This window comes from Pteropus medius, unplaced genomic scaffold (assembly GCF_902729225.1).
Source record: "Pteropus medius unplaced genomic scaffold, Ma_sr-lr_union100, whole genome shotgun sequence".
NCBI lineage: Eukaryota > Metazoa > Chordata > Mammalia > Chiroptera > Pteropodidae > Pteropus > Pteropus medius.
This window is the reverse complement of record NW_024354757.1, coordinates 1-18,437: the sequence shown is the minus strand read 5'-3', so window position 1 is coordinate 18,437 and position 18,437 is coordinate 1. Positions and strand designations below refer to the sequence as shown.

At 51.9% G+C, this 18,437-nt stretch overlaps 1 protein-coding gene and 1 pseudogene across 1 annotated transcript; both read left to right on the top strand.

Moving 5' to 3' along the window:
* The first annotated feature begins 78 nt into the window (after positions 1-78).
* CRX (cone-rod homeobox) lies at positions 79-3,262 on the top strand. The gene is made up of 3 exons (XM_039855222.1): positions 79-178; positions 884-1,035; positions 2,615-3,262. Exons 1-3 carry the CDS (start codon positions 79-81, stop codon positions 3,260-3,262), a joined length of 900 nt encoding a protein of 299 aa, XP_039711156.1.
* Positions 3,263-16,033: 12,771 nt separating this feature from the next.
* LOC120596763 (uncharacterized) lies at positions 16,034-16,152 on the top strand (annotated as a pseudogene).
* The last annotated feature ends 2,285 nt before the right edge of the window (positions 16,153-18,437 follow it).

Genomic DNA, 18,437 nt, shown 5'->3' with positions numbered 1-18,437 from the left:
GTAACCGGGGAGTGTTTGAGCCCCGCCCCCTCTTCTCTTGCAGGCCCGCCGACCCGGGCCCCAGTGTCCCCCAAGATCATGATGGCGTATATGAACCCGGGGCCCCATTATTCCGTCAACGCCTTGGCTCTGAGTGGCCCCAGCGCGGATCTGATGCACCAAGCTGTGACCTACCCAAGTGAGTATCGTCCTGCTTCCCGTCACCCGAGGCTGGCCCTCATCTTCTGGGGTCCCCTTGCCCTCAAAAAGAAGGTGTGAGCACTTGCAGGGGTGACGTCGGGGCCATAAGCAAATGCAAAGATGCTACCCCATGTCACTTCAGGATGCAGAAAAGCATATGGACATTCATAGACATTTAGGATAGTGGCTCCGTCTGGGCTGAGGGACGGGAGCCAGCTAGAAGGAAGCCCAGAGGAATGGCCATCTGTGAGGGACACTGTATTTCTAAGAGAAGTGAACTCTCTCACTCTCTCTCTCTTTTTTGGTGGCATTATTCTTTAGCTGTTTTGTTTTTTTTTTTTTAATAATTAAGTCAAACATTATGAACCTGCTACTTTCATAAGCTAAAAATACTTGAATATCCAGTGTCATGTCTTAGTGGCCAAGAACTTTTAGAAAGGGGACAAAAAACAAATCATACACCTCCTTACAAGGCTAAAGCCAGTTCTCTTTGGGGTGAGGCATGAGCCCCAAAGTGACAGGCAAAGAGGGACCCCATTCCCAGGGGAGCAGAGGCAGATCTGAGTCGGGGCAGATAAACACCCAGATAACGGCTTCCTGGAGTCGCACGCACCCCAGGGCCTCATGCCAGCAGAAGACGAGAAAGGGCTGAGGAGAAGGGACCGAGCCACCCGAGGGTCCCCTTGTCCTGTCCCCCATCCAGGCGCCCCGAGAAAGCAGCGGCGGGAGCGGACCACCTTCACCCGGAGCCAGCTGGAGGAACTGGAGGCTCTGTTTGCCAAGACCCAGTACCCGGATGTCTACGCCCGCGAGGAGGTGGCTCTGAAGATCAACCTGCCCGAGTCCAGGGTTCAGGTGGGGTGTTTGGGTCCCCAGGCCCCTCCCGGCCCCTCTGGGGACCCAGAGTGGTGGGAGGAGGGAGAGATCTCAGAGTAACAGCCACAGTAAAAAAGGGCCCTAACACCCCTTAAAGGGCCCTAACACCCCTCCACTGGCCTCGTCTCTCACCGCCTCTACCCTTTCCCTCCGCTCCAGCCAGCTGGCCTCTGGGTCTTCCTCCTATATGCCCACCAAACACACCTCTGCCTCAGGACCTTTGCACACTCCATTCCCTGTACCTGGAAGGTTTATTTCCTGTCACCTGTTCAAGTCTTTTCCAACCGATCAAGTCACCTTGTCAGTCCATGAGACCTACAGCCGCGTCAAATTTAAAGCTGTGACCTTTCACCGCCCCCAACTCTGCTGCTCCCCCTTATCCTGTTCAACTGGTTCTTCCATAGTATTTACCACTTTCTGAAATACTATGTGATTCATTTACTGTTTATTTACAATCTGTCTCTCTCAAGTAGAATGTCAGCTCCACCCATGTGGATCCCCAAAGCAGGCGAGACGGTTAACACGTGTTTATTAACAGATTGAACGAATGAATGTACACATGTGTGTTTACATGATCGTATGTGTGCTTGGATTTATGTACGATTGTATGCATGATGCATGTACCGTATATGTGTTTGTATGGTTGTATATATGTACACATGATTGGATCGATAAATGTGTGTAGGTGTACATATCACATGGCGTGCACGCGCTTCACAGCGTACGATCACAAGACTGACGGATTACACGAACACGAACGATCGTTGGACGGACGGACGGACGACGGATCGACGGGCGACGGATCGATCGATCGACGATCGACTGGACGGACGATGACGACGGATTTGATTGACGGACGGCGGGCGGGGCGGGTTATGACGACGGACCCACTGACGACGACGGATCGGGTGGGTGATCATCGGTGACGGACGGACGGACGGCGGACGGACGGACGCGGGCGTGACGGACGGACGGCAGACGGATCGACGGACGGATCGACGGACGGACGGCGACGACGGAGGACGGCGATTAGACGGATCGACGGCGATGACTTGAATGGACGGCAAGGACGGATCATGAAGTGACTGGACGACGGGCGGCGCAAGGACGGACGGACGACGGACGGACGGACGGACGGACGGTGACCTGACTGACGGCGGACGACGGACGGCATCGACGACTCCGGACGGACTCATCGACGGACTTGATCGCGACTGACGACGCGATGGCGATGGACGGATCGCTGACGCGGACGGACGACGGTGACGGACGGACGGACGATCAAAGTGATCGCGATGGACGGATCATGACGGACGGACGGTGACGGACGGACTGCAGATTTTACCGGATGGATGGGATGGGTGGATGGTGATGGTGGATGGTGGATGGATGGATGGATGGATGTGGCGGATGGATGGGTGGATGGGAAGTCTGACCGATTGTAGAATGGAGAGCGGACTCCAGTGTGTCTCACCAAGAAGCTGCATCATTTCTGGGCACCCCAAGGCTGTCATGGGCCCTCCCACTCACCCACACGCCCCACCCCTCTGACCCCCAGGTTTGGTTCAAGAACCGCAGGGCTAAATGCAGACAGCAGCGGCAGCAGCAGAAACAGCAACAGCAGCCTCCAGGGGCACAAGCCAAGGCCCGTCCCGCCAAGAGGAAGGCCAGCTCCTCCCCAAGACCCTCCACAGATGTCTGTGCAGACCCCCTAGGCATCTCAGATTCCTACAGCCCCCCTCTACCTGGGCCCTCAGGCTCCCCCACCACAGCAGTGGCCACCGTGTCTATCTGGAGTCCGGCCTCAGAGTCCCCTTTGCCCGAGGCCCAGCGGGCTGGGCTGGTAGCCTCAGGGCCTTCTCTGACCTCAGCACCCTACGCCATGACCTACGCCCCAGCCTCTGCTTTCTGCTCTTCCCCCTCGGCCTATGGGTCTCCCAGCTCCTACTTCAGTGGCCTGGATCCCTACCTTTCTCCCATGGTGCCCCAGTTGGGGGGCCCGGCTCTCAGCCCCCTTTCGGGCCCCTCCATGGGACCATCCCTGGCCCAGTCCCCCACGTCTCTGTCAGGCCAAGGCTACAGCACCTACAGCCCCGTGGACAGCCTGGAATTCAAGGACCCCACAGGCACCTGGAAATTCGCCTACAACCCCATGGATTCTCTGGACTACAAGGATCAGAGTGCCTGGAAGTTTCAAATCTTGTAGGAGCCACTCTTCCGCCAGCTCCCTCCATCTCTGGTCTAAACCTGCCTCCCTGCAGCTTCGATACTGGGACAGCATCTCTGAGAAAGCGACAGGAGCCAGCCACCCTTCCAGAGGTCGTGGCCACGCTGACTTCACGAGCAGCTTAACTCGCACGGTCCACCCCTTTCCTCCCGGATCTCCTGGAGCGGCTCGACGGGGCTTAGTGATTCTCTCGACTCAGCACCATCTCACGCCGATGCTCACCGGCATTTTAAACCGTGAGCCCCGGACCCCAGAAACTGAGAACCCGCTTCGAGATGAAGAGAAAGTGGACTCTGCAGTTGCTTCGAGGGTGACGTTTGGGTCAGAATCCAGATGCCCTGGAACGAACGAACAGGGAGGCTCGATTTCTTTCCACGTGGGACCGGACGTGGAAAGAGATCCTTCAGCACATGGCTAGAGATCCTTCTAGAACTTCCAAAGAAAGACTTTAAGAGGCCCCGACACGGAACCTTAGGCCGATTATACAGTCGTATTAAGAACTTGCCTTTGGCAATTTCACAGACTTCATAAATGCCAGGTTTACATGGTAGGTTTAGGGGGCTGTCTGCTATGTATCTATTTCTCCCTAGTTTCTTCTTCAAGAGGTTCCATCATCCAATAATTCACTCACTCGGACGTTGGAAATGGACACATTGGGTAGGAGAATGGAGAGCAAGTTGCCTGTTCCATGTCTACTTTTTATTCCCCGTTTCATTTTAGGGTTGTCTAAAGGTGAATGTCACCCAGACGCCGGAGGAATTGTGGAAGCTACATGGGGTGCACCAGCTAGAGCTGTGGGTATTTCACAGAGACCAGGAGGTAGACGGGTTTCCGATCTGTAAATATACAAAAGACGAGGGGGCAGGGAGAGAGACGGAGCCGGAGGCAGGCCCACGGGACAAATTGGACTCGTCTTCAGTTTTGACTGTGGGACCAGACGACAGTGCTTGGCCCGGGGACATATTTCTTTCAATCCACTTTGATCCACAGCAACAGAGACAAGCATTGTGAGAATTTTAGGAAGGACTTGGGTATTTTGACACGCTTGGAAGTTTGGTGCTTTGGCCCCTGCTTCCTCAGCCTTTCATTTCCGGCCGGGGGAGGCTGGAGCCAGCAGCCTCTCACTGGTGGGAGTCACAGGCGAGGAGGGCAGGAAAGGGAACGGGAAGGCGGTGGCATGCCGGGAGATGTTTAAGGACTGGTTCTCTAGGAAGAAGATGAGCCCCGATTGGTAGCGTTTGCCGATTTCCATGGTGTTAAGTACTCCCACTGTGGCTGAGTTCAAGGCACCAATCTGAGGTCCGCAAACTCAGACTTGGAAAGAGATGTGTGCCATCTGCTCGTGAGCCATTGAGAGCTGGCTCCAGGTCCCCAGAGCAGGAGGGAGGGGTGTCAGGAGGAAGCAGGCACAATGTGAGGAGAGGCCGGGAGGCATCCGATGATGGTTTTGGGCTCCGGCCAAGAGAGGTTCCCACAGCCTGGATCACTAGAGCCCGCAGAGAAGGTTTACTCACCACACCACCTGGCCGTCTCTCGTGGGCTTGAGCCATGCTGGGATCTGTGACATCAGACCCAGGAGTGACTCGGAGTCCAGTATGGGACACAAAGGATAGATAGAGGAGGATGGCCCACGTTGGGGTGCAGGATGAGGGATCCAGACAAAATTCACAGGGGAGGGACGGGGTAGGGGGAGGTCACATCGTGCGAGTCGGGACCAGAATGCGGTGTTGGTCACTCGTTTTGCAGACACCCCCACGCTCTGTGCTGGAGGCCGGGGCCTCAGGCGTACGCGAGACTCTCTCCCTGCCCCACGGGGCTCCCCATTCACGGGGGAGGGTGTCTCATGCAGACCATTCTAAGGCAGCTCGATAACAGGGTCCGCGGAGGGCTCGGAGGGCGGCCGCGGTGCTCTGCTCTGAAGGACGGTGGAAGGTGACAGAGACTGGGGGACACGGTCCGACTCTGAGAGCCCCATCCTGGGGTCTCCTGAGACTTCTCTGAGCGAGGAGTTGACTCCTCTCGCGGGGTTCCGGGCTCGCTTCCGGGCTCCCTCCCGGGCCAGCCTCCTGAACCCGGTTCTCAGCCTTCGGTGGGGGACGTCAAAGGGGATACTTCCCCAAGCGACAGGGCGAGTGGGGCCAGAAGCCTCCCCGGTTCCGTCAGACCCTCTGTTCCCCACGCTCTGGAACTCCAAGTCCCCCATCCCTGGCCGCCCTCAGAGTGAAAACCATTAAAACGTTGAATCCAGCTTCCGGTCTGGGTGATTTTATTTCTTTATTTCCTCACAGGGACAGGCTGGAAAGGCGGAAAAGGGACGGCTCGGTCCCTTCCCCCTCCCCGCACCTCTGTCCCTGGGGCCGGAGGTCCATCCACGTGCTTCCTCTAGCTGGTCACCATCCTTTCTTGCCGTCTCCCTAGAGCCCACGACGCAGGGCTCCGGGGGGCCAGCTCCGGGGGGCCAGCCCCCGCCCGCCCGCCGTGACCTCCCCCCGTCTGCGAGGTGGCGGTGATCACGGCCCTCTAAGCCTCTGCCTCTCTCCCTTCCTTCGTCCATCTGTCACCGTCCATCTCGCGTCCCTGGGTCACTCTGTGTCTCAGTGTATCTCTCCACTCTCTCTTTCCCTCTGTCTCTCTTCCCCAGGACCGGACCTCAGTCCCTCAGACTTTCCGGGCAGACCCCCATTTCTCTTCGCTGGATTTTTGTCTTTTTTCTTCTTTCTTCTTCTTCTCATTTCTTTTGCCTCTGACGTGCTGTTTCTCCAAGTCTTAAGTCAACTCTCTGCTCCTGTCCCTCAGTCACTGAGTCCCAGGTTGAGATTTTTGAGTGTCGGGGGCGGGGGGTGGGGGTCGTTGAACACTGGGGGGGTCAGACACACTCGTTGTCCGAGCCTGGAGCAGCCACTCTGCTCACATGATCTTGGGCGGTTCGTTGCTCCTTGCCTCAGTTTCCCCACGAAGGGTATCGAGAAGACCCACTTTAAGAGAATTGAATAAGACTATTGTATGAAGTAGGTGGTCTTGAGGACTGGTTCATACTAAGAGCCCAAGATCCATTTATTTTGTGTGTGTGTGGTACGATACACGTTCTATAAAATCGACCATTTTTACCATTTTATTTGATTTCATTTCCATTTTTGCCATTTTAAAGTATGCCATTCAGTGGTATTAAGTACATTCAGTGAAGAAACGAGACACAAAAGGCCACCTATCGTGTGATTCTATTTATATGAAACGTCCAGAAGAGGCAAATCCATAGAGACAGAAAGCAGATTAGTGGTTGCCAGGGACGTGGGGAGGAGGGGGAGCTGGTGAGTGAGGAGTGATGGCTAATGGCACAGGGTTTCTCTTTGGGGTGACAAAAAAGTTCTGGAACTACGTAGGGACCCAACAATTCCACCCCTAAGTCGATACCACAGAGAACCGAAAACAGGTATTAAAACCAACACGCGGACACTCGTGCTCATGGCGGTGCTGTTCTCGATAACCAGACATGGAAATAACCCAGCCGTCTCCCGCCTGACACACGGATCAACAAAGAGTGGTCCGTCCACATGGCGGGTATCACTCAGCCTCGAAGATGAATGAAGTTCTGATGCCCACTACAACCCGGGTGCACCTGGAAGACACTGATGAATCATGATCTTAACCTCATTTCTTTGTTCACTGAACTTGTACATATGTCATTCATGGCAACTTTATTCGTGATGGTCCCCGACTATCGGATAGGGGAACTATCCGAATGTCTGTCAGCAGGCGAGTGGGTAAACGAACTGGTGTGCATGCAGATAATGGAATATCCGTGGGCAGTAAAAAGCAACGAACGCCTGGCATCTATAACGACATGGGTGACGGGCGACGATGAGGGAAGAAATCAGACTCGAGGCGGCACAGACAGCATGACTCCCCTGACACGAAGCTCTAGGAAAGATCACGTCCTAGTGGCAGAAAGCGACCGAGAGTTGCCAGGACCTGGGTTGCTATAGACAGGATTCACTACCAAGGGATGCCTTTGGGGGGCGCTAGAAATGTTTTATCTCTTGATTAGGGTGGCGGTTCTGCGACCCGTCTACAAGTACGCCCAATTCACCAAACTGGACTCCTAAAATGGGTGGATTTTACAGAATACATGTAAACCTCAACAAATTGGATAGAAAAACAAAGAAAGAAAGAAAGAAAGGTTTACTGAGCACGTACTGTTTGCCAGACACCGGTGAAAGCGGTTCTGGCTCTTAATTCTCAGATCCACCCAGGAGACAGACGCTATCTATTGACCCCATTTCACAGATGAGGAAACCGAGGCCGGGCGAGGTCAGGCGACCTGCCCAAGGTCCCACAGCTGGGAGAAGGTAGAACTGGGATGTCTACCGATCCTGCCGGGCCGCCGCCCCTCCCCCACCTCTGGTCCCGCCTCTCGCTCCGGCTGTCTCCTCCCTGTTTCTTCCTTCCTCCCTCTCCGCCCTTCTTTCTCTCTCCATCTCCCCTCACCTCCTTGTCCTGTCCTGTCCCCTCTGCTCCTTGTCCCTCCTGATCTCTGAGCCCCTCCCTGGCTGTTTCCGGGACTAATTTAGCAAATGTTCCAATCCTCTTACAGACGGCCCAGCCTCAGCAGAACCACAGGGCGATCAGCAGGGATTAGGTTCAGGCTCCCAGCCCCCCCCAGGGAGGGGACTTCATTGGAGACAACCGAGTTTTAACTCAGGGATGCCCTCCTCGCTCCTGTCCCCTCCACAGGAAATCACGCGTGGGACACGCGGTAATAATAAAACCACAGCCAAGCTCCCCAGCTTCCTCTACCTCCCCCTCGCTGAATCTTCATTCCACGCTCATGAGGTAGGGCCAACCCTTCTCCCTGATTCTGTGGATCAGTAGGAGTTAAATAACTTCCCCAAGACAAACAGGATCTGGTCCCAGTCTCCCGGAGAGGCTTAGATTAAAGACGAAGAAATGGAGGAGGAAGGCCTTCCACATGGCCTGCCAGTGCGACTCCTGCTTGGTGACTTCAAAGATGATACTTTCAACCCCTTCGAAACGTGGAGGAGATGAGAGAGGGTGTGGGAAACCAAGCGGGGTGGGGACCTGAGGGAAAAATGCATTCCAAGCAGGAGGAAAAAAAAAAAAAACAGGGCCGAGGAAGAGATTAGGCAGAGAAGCAATAATAAGACAGATGCCAGGAGCGGGGGTTGGGGCAAGGTCTTAATTCTTCCTTAAGTATGTGAGATCTCACCCGGGAAGCATCTAGGCCCGGAGAAGTCTGTCAGAAAGTTAATTATGTACTTAATTTATTTACCAGATACGGAATTGTTTATTTTTTAAACTCTTCCGAGAGTGGTATTTCTCCAGGAATTTGTCCCTCTGCTCTAAATTGTCGAATTTATTGGCATACATTTGTTCATTACATTCCGGTTTCCCCTTTCATTTATCGATGGCACTAAATGATATGTCAGAGACCAGATAAGAAGAAAGACGAAACTCCATCATTTTAATCATCACCTCAAGAAGTTAGGAGAGAAGGAAGAAGTAATAAAGATGAGAGCAGAAACAAATAAAGTAAAATAAAAAATGTACCATAGGGGGGAAAAAAAAACCCGACAGAGACACGCATGCTTTGTTAAAAACTAATAATATCGATAGCTCCCAACAACACTCACAGAGAGAAAAAGAGAGAAATGACCAACATCGAGGATAAAAAAAAGCGCATTGCTAGAGACCCTACCTTAAAGAGATGAATGATCCTAAGCGGATGTTATGAGCGATTTTATGCCAAGAAATTTGAAATTTGAAACGACAAATTCCTAGCCAAACACAACGTACCAAAGCAAGCACACGCACACCAAACGGAAAATCTGAATAGTCCTATGAAAGAAGGGTAATCCATAATTAAATTTAGCTTCATCAACAAATTCCACGGAGCAATTAACAAGGAAATGACACTGATCTTAGGCAAACTCCCAGAGATTTGAAAGAGTGAAAACATTTCTTGTTGTATTTCATGAGGCCTGCGTAACCTTCACCTCGTAAACCTGGCAGGGACATTAAAAAGAGTATCTGCAGGGTAATCCTATAGAAGACATTACGTTTGATATTGAAATGATGAAAGCTTTCCTTTGGTGACTGGGAATGAGACAGGACGGCTTAGTGATAGTCACTTCTCTTCAACACTGCGCTGAAGGTCCACGCAATAAGGAAAAAAAGATCCAATCGAGAAAGGAAAGGAAATAAAGGGTATAATGGTTTAGGAAGGAAGGGAGGGAGGGAGGAAGGGGGAGAGAGAAAGAGAGACGGAGAGAGAGAGAGAGAGAGAGAGAGAACTATCATTATTTGATGACATGACTCTTGAAGTAGAAAACCTAAAAGAATCTATAGATAATCATTTCAAATTAATATGAGAATCTCACAAGGTCACTGGATACAAGTCAGTAGAACAAAAACAGATTATTTTTCTACACTCCAGCCACAAACAACTAGGAAACAAATTTGAAAACACCGACACGATTTACAATCATGTCAAATACTTTAGGGGGAAAAAAAAAATCTAACAAAATCTGTGTATGATCTGTACACAGGAAGCTACACTATAACAGAAAAAAAAAAAGATTTAAAGTAGATCATAATGAATGGAAAAGGCGTTCGACTTTGTTGGTCATCAGGAAAATACAAAATCAAGCCACAATAATCTTCTGCTGTACACCCATCGACGCGGCTAAAATTAAAAGACAGGCAAAGCCAAGTTTTGGTGAGGATATGGAGTAAAATCACTTTGGAGATCTGTTAACTGTTATCTACTCAATTTGAGCAAAACACCTCCTGTATGGCCCAGAAATTCCACTCCTATATGTGTCAGAAGACATGCCCAAGAATGTTCTAGCATCATTGCTGGCAATAATCCAACATTGGAACCAACCCAGCTGCACATGGAGCCGAGGCTGGATAAACGCACGTACTATATCATGCAGTGGCATGTGACAGGGACTCAGAATACACACATATGCTTTCAGAGACAACCTGAAGCACAGAGCTGTATACGGAAGAGGGGCCGATTCCCATGACGTGGACCTGAGGCTCTGATGCCTGGGGAAAAGATGCTTCATTCCCAGGGGAAGAGAATGTGGTCCAGAGAAACCAGAAGAAAAGGAACGAGTTTTCTAAAAAGAGAATAGACCTTATATTATTTGATATACATTCGCATCGTTAATAACTGCGCCGTGGGAACTTTGTTAATGAGGGCCGTGAAAACTCTCCCGGCCCACAGTTGCCCGCCTGTGGGGTTATCATACTAGCTTCTCGTATGTTCTCCTAGATACAGGCATATGGGAGCAAAAATGCACCTCTGTCGTCCTTTTGAGTGACCACGCTTTCCTGCCTCTCTATTTTCCTGCCTCTCGAGTTGGGTTCAAGAAACCTCTGTTGTCAGAACCGGCTGGGACAGAGACAGATAAAGAGATGGACAGGTCGACAGCGCGAGGACATGTGGACGGATGGCCGCCTCGATGGACGGCAGCGTGCATGATCTTAAAAACGGAAGCGGATCATTTGGGGGCGGGAGGGAAGATTATGGTGGGCACGAAAGTAGAGAATGTCTGTGGAATGGAGTGATAGGGCCCCAAGAGGCTTCTGAGGGACGGAGAACAGTGTCCTGTCCACCCAGCCTGCTGTCCCTGTGGAAAACAGGTGATGATAGTTTGTCACAGCAGAGGGAGGACTGTGGGGTGGGGGTGGGGGGCCCGCGGCCCACTGAGACCTCAGCTAGTAATTATAAAGCACTTAGAATAGTGCCTGGCACGTAAGAAAAATGTTGGAGTATTTCTCTCTCCGCCTGTCCCTCCCTCTGTCCCTCTCCCTCCCTCCCATGACCTCTTTTGTGTTTTTCCTTGCCTCCCCATCTGCATCTGTCTGTCTCTGTCTTATCTCGCTTTCATTTTCTCTCTCTCTCTCTCTCTCTCTGTGGTCTGGGGACACCACCTCTCTCCTCCAGGCGCTGCGCTATCTAGCGCTAGTTCGTCCCTCCATCCAAGGCCAGGGGTAGGGGGCGAGGGGCGGCCGAAGGGGGCCGTGTCGCTTAGAGCGGTGGTTTTCAAAGTGTGTCCCACCGCCCCGTTCAGACCGGCAGAATCAGCATCGCCTGGGAACCTGGACCCCACCCAGGACCTATGGAATCAGAAACTCTGGGGGTGAGGCCCCTTAATCTGGGTTTTAACAAGTCCCCAGGGGATTCTGACGCCTACTAGGATTTGAAAGTTGCCGGCTGTGAGGTGCTAGGGAGAAAGGCTGGTTTTCTCAGGGTGGAGGTCGGGCAGAGCTCCAGTGACTTTGCCCGGGGACACAAACCCTGGAGACAAGGGTGGGTTCTCCCCACTGCTGCGACAGGGACAGATGTCAGCTCCCAGGTGGGTGGGGGCAGACAATTCAATTGTCTGGGTGGGGAAAACCAGGCCTGGCTGGGGAGGATGACGTGGCCCAAGGTCAGGCAGCTGACAACTGATAAGGGCATCAGAGGTTTCCAGTTCATGCTGAGGTCAAGGGAGTTTGCTAAATACCAGAGAAAAGCCGTCCCTGACTCCTGGGCACTGGCCTGGCAAGGAAGGCCAAGCCTCGTGCCCTCCTGCAGAATGTAAACGGACACAAAACACAAAGGGACAAGGTCAGTCTTCCGTCACATAATCACGTCCGAACCCAGGAAGAAACCCAAACATTGCCTAAACCATGGAAGAGACCCACGTCCCCCATCCAGACTCACACAAGTGACACTTTCTATATAAATCACCATCTAGCCTCCTTCCAGCCTCCTGGCCTTCTAGATAAGATACCCGAGCAGGGGATCGCCCCTACTTTTTGACAACAAACAAACCGGAACAAAGTTGCTTTTTTTCTCTTTTAATCGTGGTAAACTATGCGGATCATAAAATTTCCCATTTCAGCCCTTTCGACAAAAGCGCGCAGTTCGGCGGCCTTACAAAGCGACGCCATCTGCAGTGCAGTGCGGTCATGGTCATCGTCCTTGCCCCTTCCAGGGCTTTCTCTATCATCCCACGTTGAAACTCTGTGCCCATTAAACAGTGACCCACCCCCGCCCCGTGCCCTCCTCCCCCCGAGTCCCTGGTCACCTCACATCTACTTTCTGTCTCTAGGGGTTTGCCTCTTCTAGATACTTCATAGAAGTGGAATCATGTCATATCTGTCCTTTTTTTGGGGGTCTGGCTTATTTCATTTAGTGTAACTTTCTAGGTTTCTAAATGCTGTCGTATCAGAACCTCTTTCCCATTTTTTAAATAATTTAAAAACTTTTTAAATTATAGGGGGTATACAAGATTTTATTTGTCAGGCGTACGACGTAGTGATTAGACATTTATGTAACTTACAAAGCGGTCCCCGGGTGAAGCCAGTACCCATCTGACACCGTGCGTAGTTCCTACAATATTACCGACTACGTTCCTTCTGCTGTACTTTACAGCCCCAGGACTATTTTGTAACTACCGATTTGTACGTCTCGATCCCTTGGCTTTTTTCATTCCCCCAAACCCTCGCCCCTCTGGCCGCCGTCCAAATGTTGTCTGTGTCCGAGTGTCTTTGTTCTGTTTGTTTGTTTTGTTCCTGGGGTTCCGCGTGTGAGTGAAATCACGTGGCACTCGTCTCTGTCTGTCTGTCTGACTCCCGTCAGTACCCTCCAGGTCCATCCACGTCGTTGCAGATGGCAAGATTTCGTTCTTCTTTTTAATGGCCGAGTCATAGTCCATTGTATGTATATATTGCTTCTTGATCCATTTGCCCATCGATGGACACCCAGAATGCCTCCATATCTTGGCTACTGTGAATAATGCTGTCATGAACATACAGATTCGCACGTTTCCTCAAAGCAGTGTTTTGAGTTTCTTGGGATAAATACCCAGAAGTGGGATGACTGAGTCCTTCTTTGTCTCTTTTTATAGCCTTGGTTTGAAAGTGTATTTTGTCTGGCATAAGTATGGATACCCCGGCTCTTTTGTTTATTTCCATTTTCATGAAACATCTTTTTCCGTCTCTTTACTTTCATTCTGTGTATCTTTCAATCTGAAGTGACTCTTTTGTAGGTAATATATGTAAGAGTCTTGTTTCTTATCTATCCAGCCACCCTAACTTTTAATTGGAGCGTTTAATTCATTTATGTTTAAAGTAATTATTGATAGATATGTAGTTATGGCCATTTTATTATTCATATGTTTTTTCATCTTTTCTTCTTCTTCCTCTTCTTAAAAAAGTCCCTCTAACATTTCCCATAATACTAGTTGGATAGTGACAAATTCCTTGAGCTTTTTTCTTGTCTGGGAAGCTCTTTACCTGTCCTTCGATTCTAAATGATAGCTTTGCTGGGTAGAGTAATCTTGGTTATCGGTCCTTGCTTTTCATCATTTTGAATATTTCCTACCAATCCCTTCTGGCCTGCAAAGTTTCTGCTGAAAAATCAGCTGACAGTATTAGGAGAGCTCCCTTGTGTGTAACTAATTGCTTTTCTCTTGCTGCTTTTAAGATTCTCTCTTTGTCTTTCACATGGGCCTCTTTGGGTCCATCTTGTTTGGGACTCTACGCTTCCTGGATTTGTCGATCTATTTCCTTTGCCAGGTTAAAGAAGTTTCCCATAATTATTTCTTGAAATGGGTATTTAATTCCTTACTCCCTCTCTTCTCCCTTCGGTATCCCTGTGATACAAATGTTGGTAAACTTGATGTTGTCCCAGAGGCCCTTTAAACTATTCTCATTTTTTTTTGTGGCGGGGGATTCTTTTTTCTGGTTGCTGCTCTGATGGAGTGTTTTCTGCTAATTTATCTCCTAAATCACTGATTCCATCCGCTGCTTCATTTAATCTACTGTCGAGTCCTCCTAAAGGATACTTCATTTTGGTGTCTATATTCTTCATTTCTGACTGGTTCTTTTTTATGTCTTCTACCTCTTTGTTAAAGTTCTCACTGAGTTCATCTCTTCTTCCCCTAAGTTCACTGAGCATCCTTATAGCGAGTGTTTTGAACTCTGCATCTGATTAATTGTTCGTCTCCAATTTGTTTAGTTCTTTATCTGGAGCTTTGTTTTGTACTCTCTCTGTCTCCCAGTACTGGCTGCCTCCCTACGTTTGTTTCTATGTATTAGGTAGGGCTGTTATATCTCCCGGTCTTAGTAGAATTGCCTTATGTAGTATGTGTCCTGTGGGGCCTGGTGGCACAGTCCCCCTGGTCACCTGAGCCAGGCGCTCCAGGTGTGTCCCTTATGTGGCTTGTGTGTGACCCCTTGTTGTAGTTGAGCTTTGGTTGCTGGAGACTCAGATATAGCAGCCACCTGCGTGTTTACACGTCGATGGGAGGGATTGACCCTCGGGCTGACTGGTCGTGAGGACTGGCCAGTGACTACGGTGGAGGAAATGCTGGACAGGGCCTGATCCTACAGAACAGGATTCATTTTAGCAGGGCTCTGGTGCCTGCCCAGTCTGCCCTTTGGGTATGTCATCCTCGAATGTGGCCCCGGGTTGCGCTCTGGCCCAGATTGAAGCTGGCTGGTCCCAGGGCCTCCTGTGAAAGGCCCTGCTGGAGGCCAAGTTCGACTGCAGCCTGCGCCCTTCCCTGGGACACCTGGCATGAGCCACCAAGCAATCCACAGATGGCCACTACCTGTGCTGGGCTTGAATGTGCCTCTAGAGGCCAAGCCGCAAACTGAGGCCAGCTGCTCCTAGGGCTTGGCTTGGGGCTGCTCAGCAACAGGGCATGCCAAGGCCAGATGCTGCTTGTTTAGGTTTTGTAAACCTTTGAAAGATTTTAGGAAAGTCCGTGGCATGAGCCAAGACAGGTTATTTGTATGGAAAAGCCACTGGAAGTGACTTGGGTGGGCCCCACAAGTTGGGTGGGGGTGGGATCTCAGGGAATCACCTGGGTGGAGCGACCCGTGTTAGCCAAGTTGATGGAGACTCAGATATGGCAGCCACCTGCATCTGCATGCCGGGAGAGAGGAGGGCTCAACACAGGAACAGCACCCGCTCCCGGCACTTCTGTCCGGGAGAAAGCCACCCCTCCAGCCCTCTCCCTGAAGCCAGACAAATCAGTTCCTCCCCGTGTATCGTGGCACCTTTCGAGCAGCTGCCCCAGCGCTGGAGCTCAGGATGAGTGAGTCTGTCAGCAAGTGAGTATATGCTCGGGCCCTGGAAAAGGACTGTCTGCAACTCCAGCAGCCCTTGGTCTCACTCGACCGCAATCTCTGCTGGTTTTCACAGCCAGAAGTTGTGGGGACCTCTCTTCCTGGCACTGGAACCCTGGGTTTGGGAGCCTGGTGTGGGATCGGGACCCCTCGCTCTTCGAGATGTTTCTCCTGATTTTCAACTGCCATGCGCAGATGTGGGACTAGCCCATTCCATGTCTCCCCCTCTTACCGGTCTCGAGATGGCCTCTTCTGTGTGTCCCTGGTTGTAGAATATCTGTTCGGCCAGACTTCAGGTGACTCTCAATGATAGCTGTTCCGTAGTTTAGTTGTAATTCTGATGTGGTTATGAGAGGACGTGAGCACAGCATTTCCCTTCTCCGCCATCTTGACCGGAAGCCTCCTTTTCTCTTTTTTAAAGCTGAATGATACTCCACTGGAGGGGTGGACCACGTTCTGTTTCTCCATTCGTCCATCCAAGGACACTTACATTGTTTCCACTCTTTGTCTATTGTAAACAAGGCTGCTATGAATATAGCTGTATAATATCTCTTTATATCCCTGATTACAATACTTCTGGGCTTAAAAGTCAATCTTTAAGTCTACGGCCATGCTACCCCGAACAAGCTCAATCCCATCTGATCTCGGAAGCTAAGCAGGGTTAAGCCTGGTTAGTACTTGGATGGGAGACCATCTAGGTAGACCAGGTGCTACAGGTGTGAAAAAAAAATAAAAAAATAAGGGATAGTAAACTGATAAGATCCTTGCAATCTGTGAGGTCAACCAAGGGTTGCCTCGCCTTAAAAAAAAAAAAAAAAAGTCAATCTTTAAACCTTCCCCAGAATCATCTCATACAAGCCCGAATCCTATACAGATCCTTTCAAACACCCTTTTCTGGTCACACACCTAGAATTTCTGTGATCCATGTCCCCATCATTACAATGAAAATATAAACCCAACTTTTTTCAACTACCAGTGTCCTCCTGACGGTCTTTGGCTGAGGGACATGGGCTAATATCGCCAATGTGTCAAAAACCAACCTGCACCCTAAAAGCATGAAAAGCCAGGCTCCGCATCCCCTCACCCACCGATCCCAGGCATGGGCCATTTTCTCATCTTTGTCAAACTAATCGGCAAGACGCTATACCTAACTTCCTTCAAAAATCACAGAGAAGGTGGCCTCCGGTCACATCTTATAGACCTAGGAAATTGCTAGATTATCCCTTGTTGACAGCAAGGTCATCGACTGTCTTGGGACCAATGTGTTCTCAGTGGCCCGAGAAGCAAAAAAAAAAAAAAGTCCAATTATGGCAGATAGGAAGTGGCAGTTCAGAGAGCGAGCTGAATCTACTGACGAGGTCTCTATGCTTTGTTTCTTTATGTATTTGATCACCTAGTTCATGGTCACTCTCATTGGTTATAATAAAGTCCCCTGGGGCTTTATGTATTTGATCACCTAGTTCACGGTCACTCTCATTGGTTAGAATAAAGTCCCCTGGGGATGAGCCTTGTAAGTTGTACTCTCCCCTGACCCAGTCCCCAGCACCCTGGACAAGTGAGGAGTCCAGTCTGATGTTTAGACGCGGGTCCATGCAGCTCCGAGGGGCTGGACTCAGTGACCGGTGACACAGAGACCGGACCCAGTTCATTCATTCACAAGGGAACTAGGCAGCTGCCCACCTGCACCCCAGCTCACCTCCAGTGTGTAGAAAAACCGCCGAGACACCAGACCATGGACAGGGCCAGCGTGTCTGGGCCCTCCCCATGTCCGGGACCAAGGAGGCAACTTGGAGAATGGACTGGATGGGCAAGAGTGGCCTCTGGGGACGCGGGAGGAGGCTGCTGGATGGCTGGGGCAGGAGAGGATGGTGGCGGGACAGGGGGGTGGGAGAGGGGGCGCTCCCAGGACCGGGGAGGAATAGGGTGACCCCTGGGCACTGGCTGGCCCTCTGGCTGGAGGAACTCTCTCCTGAGATGGAGACCCCCTCCCAGAGGCAATGCCGGGTCCCCCTGATAGAGCTCCCTGAGCACGTGGCCAAGGTTGTCTTGCCAGCTCGGAGGTTTCCCAGCCCCCAGCACAGGGCCAGAGTGCAGTAGCTGCTCAATGAAGGGATTAATCCATGATTGCATCTCCTGCAGGGGGCGGGGCTTAGGGTGGGTTCAGGGAGGGTGGGTCCCGACACCCTTAGGGGTGCCAGGTGGGTTCAGCCTGGGGGTGGTATTTAAGCCCCAGGCCTTGCAGGCAGAGACACAAAGCCCCAGGCCTTGCAGGCAGAGCAGGAGTGAGGATGCAGGACCCCGGGCCCGCTATGGGTGAGTCTGGGCCAACCCTCAGGGGCTGGGGCCAACGGTGCGGCCAGTGGGTGAGATCCAGGGCTGAGGCGGCAGGCTTCTGGGCATCCAGGGAAGGTCGCGAGTGTCTGGGAAGACTTCATGAGTTTGGGGATGAACTTAACATTCGGGGGGCGAGGTGAGCGGAGGACCTGGCGCACAGTGCCGCCTGCAAGGGTCAGGGTGGCTTCCGCCATTGGATGCGGGGGTGGCGGGGACCGACCTGGGACACCATCCTGTGTGAGCCCGAGGCGCCCGCCCTGCCTGCCTTCCCGGTTGTCAGGTAGGGCGTTAGCCTGCTAAAGCGGCGCTGTTATCAGGCCCGTTTCAAAGATGTGGACGCTGAGGGCCAGACAGGTACAGGGGCCGGGGCCAGAGCGGGAGGCCCGGGGCGGCTGGTCCAGACGCTACGCCGCTATCCGCGGCGCTGCCTCCCGCCCTCCGGCCTGCGCCCCTACCTGCTCCGAAGGGCCTGGCGGGCTGGGGACTGTCGTGGGGCTCCTCTGACCCTGTTTCCCTCCCCCACGGGCTCCCACACCTCCCCAGGACGCCCGAGGCGGCGGCGGCAGGAGCGCACGGTGTACAGCGCGGCGCAGCGCGCGGAGCTGGAGCAGTTCTTTGCGGAGAACCAGTACCCGACGTACCAGGAGCGCGAGACGCTGGCGGCCAGGCT

Excerpts from the sequence above, each read along its gene's own strand:
- CRX (XM_039855222.1), top strand. The coding sequence starts at position 79 with ATGATGGCGTATATGAACCCGGGGCCCCATTATTCCGTCAACGCCTTG. Across the intron at positions 179-883 it reads CCAAGCTGTGACCTACCCAA|GCGCCCCGAGAAAGCAGCGG; the intron begins GTGAGTATCGTC and ends TCCCCCATCCAG. Across the intron at positions 1,036-2,614 it reads TGCCCGAGTCCAGGGTTCAG|GTTTGGTTCAAGAACCGCAG; the intron begins GTGGGGTGTTTG and ends TCTGACCCCCAG.